This window comes from Amblyomma mixtum, chromosome 1 (genome assembly GCF_055824585.1).
Source record: "Amblyomma mixtum isolate Tamu chromosome 1, ASM5582458v1, whole genome shotgun sequence".
NCBI classification, from domain to species: domain Eukaryota; kingdom Metazoa; phylum Arthropoda; class Arachnida; order Ixodida; family Ixodidae; genus Amblyomma; species Amblyomma mixtum.
In genome coordinates this window covers 304,377,406-304,385,582 of record NC_143012.1, presented here as the reverse complement: position 1 = coordinate 304,385,582, position 8,177 = coordinate 304,377,406, and the positions used below count along the sequence as shown (strand labels likewise).

General features: G+C 49.4%; 1 protein-coding gene across 1 annotated transcript; it reads right to left on the bottom strand.

Moving 5' to 3' along the window:
• Position 1: 1 nt before the first annotated feature.
• On the bottom strand, positions 2-1,679 carry LOC149372267 (uncharacterized). The gene is made up of 2 exons (XM_089581924.1): positions 1,020-1,679; positions 2-10 (listed from the first exon to the last, which is right to left on the bottom strand). The coding sequence occupies exons 1-2, from the start codon at positions 1,677-1,679 to the stop codon at positions 2-4; spliced, it is 669 nt and encodes a 222-aa protein (XP_089438050.1).
• Positions 1,680-8,177: the final 6,498 nt, after the last annotated feature.

Here is an 8,177-nt window from a genome sequence, read left to right as displayed (position 1 = left end):
GTCAGATGATCTGGTGGTACGGTTACATCTGCAAGCTCATTTATCTCTGCTTGAACTCCTTCGATGACTTTTTCGGGAAGAGTCAGCTGGTCAGAGCAGATCTCGGGTAACTCCAAAGCTTCGATAGCGTGTTGCTTTCGGTTGTACTGACTTCTCAGCCAAATGCGGACACGCTTCCGTTTGTGCTTAATAGCGTTTCCGGTTCCTCCAAAGGGGTAAATGGTGATGTCTTCTTCTCCCACAACCTCTAACTGGAGTTGGTGCGAGAGCTCTTCGGTCACAAAACTCCTCTGGCTACCCCCGTCAAACAGGAGACGAGTTAAAGTGCTTCGTTGCGGTCCCTCTGCCCATACTTGGGCAGTTTGGAGCAGCACAGTGGGAGCCTTGTCGCTCTTCTTGCCTGTAGCTGAATGCAGTTCGGTTGCTGAGCTGTTAACTGGTTTCCACGCAGGATCACACATTTGAGTTAAATGCCTTTTGCCGCATATCTTGCACTTCACTCCTTTGTTGCGACATTGTTTCGACGTGTGCCCTTTGAGAGAACAGCGAAAGCATCGGCCTGCCTGACGCAATGCCCTTTTCTTTTCTTCGAGAGAAAGTGAGGTCTGGCACTCTTTGGTCACGTGTTCTTTGGCGGCACAAAATGCACAGGGCTCATTCCGCTTCAGATCACTGGCGGAAAAGAGCGATGCCGCTGAAATCTTTGAAACTCTGGACTTTTCATTATCGAATCGTGGTTTTGCGTTAATGTTCTTGCTTTCCCGAGGACCAACCTGCACCGCCTTCTCCCTGCTCTCAACTTCCTCTTTTAGAAATTCTTGCAGACTTGCAATGCAAAGGATATCCTTCTGCTTTTCTGCTGAACAACGCTTGTGATAATTCATTACAAGGTCGCTTGTCAGCACTCTTAGCAACGCGGAGGTAAGCATTGCGCCGTAGCTGTCTGTTTTGACGGCAAGCGCCGTGAGAGCGGCTATGTTGCGCTGCATATGGTCATAGAGTCGACGTAGGTCCCTTACCTCCTGCCCGCTTCGTACCGTCGGGAGGTCCAGCAGTTGGGTGAGGTGCTCCTGGATTAGCACATCTGTGCGTCCGAAGCGCTCCTTCAGGAGCTCGATGGCAGTGTTGTAATTGGCTCCTGTAGCTTGAATCCCGGCCACCGCTGATGCAGCCCTCCCAGTGAGCGCTGACTGCAAATATAAGAACTTCTCGCCGTTGGAAAGGGCATCGTTGCTGTGAATCGCTTGCCGGTACTGCTCCCAGAAGGGCTGCCACTCCGTGGCGGCGCCGCTGAATCGTTGCAGCTCGAGTTTCGGCAACCTGACCTTTGAGCCGGCACCGCTCCGGTTACCGTCGCGAGGCGCCCGTGTAGCATCCGGTCCTGGACTGGCGTTCGCTCGCTGAGCTTCGGCATGTTGGCTGAGTTTTGCAGCGTAGGTGACAATTCTGTCGTTGTACGCGATTGTACGCGTGAAGTTTTCCTCAGCTTCTTCATCAGGCACAAGTGGCTCGATAGCAGCGTCCACCTCGTTGACCTGTATCTGAAGGGCGCTAAGCCTCGCTGACAGTATGTTGAGAGCCTTTTCGTCAGCGTGCGCCTCTAAAGATGAATCTACCTCAGAAATCAGTTTTGTCACCTGTGATCTCAATGCTCCTCGTTTCTTCTTCAGCCGTTCCATTTCAACCTCGTTGTAGTGTCGGTCGTGGTCGTAGCGCCAAGCTTGGCTTCAGGTGTGGCGTCTCCAGGCCTCGTTTTAGAGCGTCGGGCGTGGCTTTCCTAGGCCTCGTTCCTGGAACCTTCAGTCCAAGGTGGTTTCACCTCCAAGGATCGTTGCGGTGATGGCCCAGAATTCGTTGTCCCGCCGAGACTTAATGGCCTTGCTGTTTACGCACCGTTGCAGCGTTTTAGTCCCGGGTTTCGGCACCATAAATTTGTGTAAACTTAGAGACGCGCACAAATGACGACACCATTGTTTCGAGTTATAAGCAACGACTGGTGTTTATTGCCGTAAGGCTGCTCCTTGTCGAGCGAGTATAGGTTACATAGGTTGCCAGATTACAATTCAGAAAAAGCTAGAATGAACAGTTTCTTTAGTCTATAACGCAACAAATGTGACGTTGGGATCCAGGCGAAAGGAAAGTTCTTGGGAAGACTCTTTTCTCAAATATTTCACCCTTGAAAAGCCGAACACCAGACCGGGCACAGGCTTGTGCCCGTTAGAAAAACCGGTACCTCCAAAACCTCCAGAACCTCCAAAACATGAAGCGGATGATCTACCGCAAGGGCACCGTTTCGACCTGGAAGCGCTACGGAAGGCGAGAAGTATTAAGGGCAAGCCTCAGTCAATATCGCAACGTGAGAGGTTCGCTGTAACCCGGCAGATATCAAACCGCCTATCACCATTTCGTGTTCCGAAAGATTTCTGTTGACAACACTGCGAGAACAAGTGCACACAGAGTCAAAAACAAAGACATGGCGTGAGAATTAATGCCGCATGATTGCGCGCTTCTCGACAAACTGCGCACTAGAGGGAGAGTGGAAAACAGCGAAGCACGCGTTGGACAACCAGGAGAGCGGTCGATGGCGTGTCCCACGTGGAGCCGTGGTGGCGGATAACGACGTCTTTTCGGAAACTGCGGGCACGCGTGGACACAGCGTGTCCTGCAGACACACGCGATCCACTCGCCGCGGGGATGCGCTCGCGAAGCACGTCTGTTTCCAAGGCAGACACCCGTGACGGAGACGACACCGTCGAATTGGGCAACGCGATTACGCGGAACACGTCCCCAGTGACGCATGATTGCGCATGTCCCGCTGCGTGACGCGGGCGTGCTATTGCACGCATGTCTCCGACCATCATATTCTTCCCGCCCTCATCCTTGCCTCGCGTCAGTAATGATGGTGGGCCACTGATCTCCACTAGGAGGCTGGATGGCGCATCGGGAGCCCGAAACTGAAGCCACCGGAAGTAAGCGGCCTTGTCCCGGAAGTCAGCCTTTGACAGTGCACGAACTCAGACCTCAGCACGGTTTTTCAGTTTCAGTTTTGGTTTCCACTTAGCATTTCGTCCTTTCGCTGTTCTCGTATTTTTCCACCACAGTACCTACCTGCTGCGCAGTCAACTGCACGAGGAGACCATCAAAGTCTTCGGGAAAGACGTTTCAAAAATAAGGGCCCATTCTATCGTAATGGGACGACACTATACTCCGTTTCATACATAGCAGTCAACGCAGCCAAGGCTGCAGCGCCTGTTCGCGCTCCTCGTCCGCATCGTAATGTAGTCCGTCAAAAGTAAAAATCGTAATGAACTCAAAATTAAAGTAAATGTTGGTTGATATTGCAGTATAATGATAACGGTGTTTTATTTTGCAAAAAGATTGTTTTTTCTTTTATGTTCTACAAAACAGAGTGCCTTAGTTTTTTTTTTTTTTTCGGTCCCTCCTGTATCAGGTTTTCGCAGCTAGGCCGGCCGCGCAGGCCGGCCGGTCATGTTGTCTGCTTGAGTGGTTCACCTGAAGCATTTCCTCCCTCCGAGACCTGGTGCGCTGTTCTCTTTTCTGTAAAAATCACCGACCATACAACCGCTGTAGGCCACTCACATGATACGCGTAGCAAATGTTATATATACCATTCCATAACCTACAGCACCAGTTTCTACACTCTTGCGAGTTGTGGCAGCAGTGAAAAACAACGATAGTAGATTACGATCGAGCAAATGGACAACTTTAGTTACAAAGATGATATTTACAAAGATTAAAATCATGAGAGCGGATGTCAACAATTAAATGCCAGCCACAACGTTCACTCACACTGCGCTTACATCTCATTGGTGTGTAAGAAGCCCGAATTTTTACTCGTTTATACTGTTACCGCGAGAGGACGATGACGAGCTACTGTGTGGAGAACGAACAGCGAGCTTCGTCAACCTCTTTGTGCGCGCTATTCAGGAACTACGGAACCTCGTCGTCGGCTTCTCACAATAACAATGTCAACTGCAGCGGCAAGTGCGCTAATATACAACACCACTTGTTGCGTTCGATGACCTGCGCAGCGGAATCTCTGCTCACGGCCCAAATACACAGCTTTCAACTATCCCCATCTCACCGCACTAGCTCACACCCATAACACACCGAATCCGACATCTAATACAAAACATTACTACGAACCGAAGCACTTCAAAGAATTTTCCTTGTGACAACAGCTCAAAAGTGGAGACTTCCCGAATCAGACGCCGCTCACTTTAAAGCCGCTGAGTACGCCGATCAATACCGGGCTGCCGCCAGCCGAGGCTGCTCGGATAATCGACGCCGCACTGAATTCTATCACCACACAATTAATGATTGATTGTGTGTCGCATGCAAAAGAGTCACTGAACGCCCAAGAACAGCACTTCGCAATCACGTCCGTCGCCAATACACTACACTGCTTTTTCCCTTCGAAACAAGTAAGCAGCGCAAGTAAATAGCGCAGTGTTTTTCAAAGTAGGCTCTAGAGTTTGACAGTTTCGACTTTCTACCTAATAATAATTATAAGAAAAATAAAAAAAGAAATAAAAAAAACAGCCAAGCCGGCAGTCGAACCTAGGCCCTTTGTAAAATGAACACACAGGAGCGCGCTTCGTACCACTCAGCCACGACGCGAGGCGGGCGGATACATTTTGCTCTTTTTTTGCAGCGGACTACTTTCGTACCTTTGGCAGCGTTGACAGCTATGTATGAAACTGAGTATAGCAGACGACAGGATGTAGAGTTATGTCTAGACCGAACCAGAGCGAGGCCTAGGCTACTATCTGATGAAGTGTCGACGGTGTTCGGTCGGTTCACATTTGCGCCTTCAAAAGGTATGGTACTGCTTTTTCGACGGAGTGTGTCCTGTTTGGAACTGTAGCAAGTTAAGCCTGACTAGAATTTTATTTGTGATGCTTGGCGCAGTTGACTTCTAAAAGCGCTTCTCACGCGCGCTGCCGCATTCGTCTTTCTTGTCGGTCATTTCTCTCGCGCTGTGCAGCTTAAACGTGGCTGTGCATTGGAGTTAGGTTAAAAGCACGTCTGGAAGGTAAATGACGCCCTGAAGCGATAAACATCACCTGCCATCGATGAGAAGAGTCATCGTCCGCCATAAACTGTAAACTGAAACTGCGGCAGCTGCAGAACGAGTGGTTCTTCGAGAGTAAGGATTTCCGCGCCATCGTTCGCCTTTCAGACCGTTTTTTCTACTCTTTCCATCCATCAGCCTCTTGCTTCTCTACTCCCTCTCACCAACCACGTCCGATGACGCCTTCCTCCTCCTCCTCCTCCTCCTCCTCCTCCTCCTCCTCCTCCTCCTCCTCGCCCTGCCCACCATCAATCCCTTCTCCCCGGTCAACCACACGCTACAATGTTCTGCGTCTCATCCATATTCGTCTGTGCTCTGTCTTCTTTTAATCCACATCTCCCCTACTCCCGCAGCCTTGCGCAATTGCGGTGATACTACTTTGCTTGGTGCACAGTTAAATGCGCCAGTCGAGTTTCCCTTTCCTTACAAAACCACATTTCTCTCAACAGTTTTCCAATGCGACACACATTGCTGGATGAGTTCTATGCAAAAGCGGATCACCTCATCTCAAAGCTGCGAATCGAACCAGCCAACTGATCCTCACTAGCGGAACGCCACGTTGCCGCAGTGTCACGGCATCGGCTCTCAACCCCAACCTCGACAGATGTGCCAGTTGAGCAGGCGTTCGCTGGGCACGAAAACGATAGGTTGGTGAATCGATTCTTTTACTGCGATAGCAGTACTACTGGCAATGGGCGAACATGCCGGCGTCGCACGTGTGAAGCCTCCGCGAGTGAAGCCTCCACACTTCAGAAGCGCCACCCATGACCAACTCCCCTCCGTCCACCTTCCGCAAGGCATCCATCCACTAGTAATCCACGCTGCAGCGGAACAGAAAAAAAAAATATATATAGGAGCGATCGATTAGTTTGATGCGAGGTAATAGCATTCTTCTTTCACACCGTGGAATCTATTTTAATTCTGATTCTATTCTATTTCCGATGCTATTCCAATTCTGACCTGATTCTAATTCTGAGTGCATTGTGTTTCGCTCACCAATCTATTCCAATTCCGACTACGCAAGTACGCAAAATGCAGGGCGAGCTCATACCCCTACAGTGCCGTAGCGGAGCGGTTAAGGAGTGCACCACTGGCTGTTTCAAACCAGCCACAGGTGGAGCCTATGAGCGGCCAAGGTTGCTCTTCCCGAGCAACCGTCATTAACTGAACTGCCACCTGCCACGGTTGTCAGTTTGTTCACAAAGCGGAGGGCAGGATGTGATGACGCCACAAGGTCACGTGACCAAGGTGGCCCACCTAGGTTGGTTCTCAGGGGATTTTTGCTCAAAGCGCCTACGACGACGACAACAAAGGCGACGCCGGTTTTTCTGCGGAACGGAACGCTTAACTCTATCACGTTAAAAGCATAAAGGTAACCATTGAGGGCAAATCCATCAGGTTTCATGATCGGGCTGTCAATGCTATTATAATTTGCTGACCTGTTTCAATTTTCCTCGAAAGGAAGCTTTTTACTCTGATTCAAGGCGCCTCAGACGTGGAAGTTTTCTAGTACCATGTAGCCGCCGTGTTTCGAAGCAAAGAGGCTTATTCGTAGGCTGTCACTACCGGCGGCTTATGCACTACTTTACAAAACACAATTTGTGGTTAATAATAATTAGTAATTTACCTCGCAACCTAAATTCCAGCTTTCTTTTTTTGCCCAGAAATAATTTGGGTAGTGCTCGATCACGACTTCATATTATCTTTGGGATATATGAGGGAATCCTTGGCCGACGTGTACAACTGTCACTGACCGCGATATACCCCGATATATTTCTCGTTTTGTATTCCGAACATACCCGCAAAGGAGGACGAACTGGCCGTTGTTCGGATGAGCAAAAAAATGACGGATACGAAAAGAAGCGAGCATGGTGCTGACGTACAAAAAAGAAAAGGGGAGGCTGAATTTATAGAAAGCCAATCAAGGAAATCCTTCGTCTATTCAAGCATAACGCGTGAATACTAAAAGCCGCAATCGCAAGACGTTAGGCCCGCCCTGTTTTAGTCCCCATGTTCCCTGATTGCGCCGTGAACGCGCTTCGCACGGCTGGAAGGCGGACGACTCTCAATTCGAGAAAGAAATTTCAACGAGCCTTTTCGCATGAAACAGAAAATAGTTTTGCATTGAGCAAAGGCAGTGTATTGCATGTAGTAGTGTCGTGCATACTATTACAGCGCTAAGTGCATTACAATTATTTCCTGATTCCACATCATTGTCGGCATCGTGGTCAGTGTCGCCATCTCGCCTCCATATACCTTTGCCTGCTGCGCACGGTTGCGCCAGGCATTAGAACATAGTTCTCAGAGCCAAGAAAAAAATGGTCAACCGATAATACTATACCCGCCCTGCTGAAAAAAAGTTCTATGATGCAATTGTACAATTGCATGATATTCTATGATGAATGATCTATGAGGTTATTGCATCATAGAACTTTTTTTCAGCAGGGCGTAGTTATATAAATGCGACTGAAGTCGACTTCAGGCCCCCTTTTGATGGAAAGTGCAGGTTTTGACAAGGAAACGCGTGACTCGTCGTCTACATACTCCCTCTACGACGTTTTTGCATTTTCCCTAAAAAAAATGGGCTGAAGTCGGCTTCTGTCGCTTTGATGTAAACGCGGCTTATGTGATGCGACAAATCCGCTTTACCAGCATTGGTTGTACGTTTCGCCTTCACACTGATCACCTCCCACTGCGTCTCTGAATGTGTTTTCGTCGTGAGTTTCTGATGGGTGGAGACCCGTTGGTGGCAGATGCATTTCTACCGGTTGGTGACCGGAAGTGCTCCCAAAGGAAGGTGTCGCGGAGAGGGCATCTTCCGGGCCTAGCAGGTGCCCGGGAGGTGGAACCTTCACACAGAGAGACGGCTGGTTTACCCGAAATAGGACTACGTTCCAGCAGTACTTTGATTTGAGCTAGTTGGTTGTAGCTTGACATGTTTACGCAAAAGGCGTACTGGCGCTAAAAAAACGAAGACAACACACACAACAGGACAGGACTGGCGCCAGTCCTGTCCTGTTGTGTGTGTTGTCTTCGTTTTTTTAGCGCCAGTACGCCTTTTGCGTAAACATGTTTAGGACTA

Excerpts from the sequence above, each read along its gene's own strand:
- LOC149372267 (XM_089581924.1), bottom strand. The coding sequence starts at position 1,679 with ATGGAACGGCTGAAGAAGAAACGAGGAGCATTGAGATCACAGGTGACA.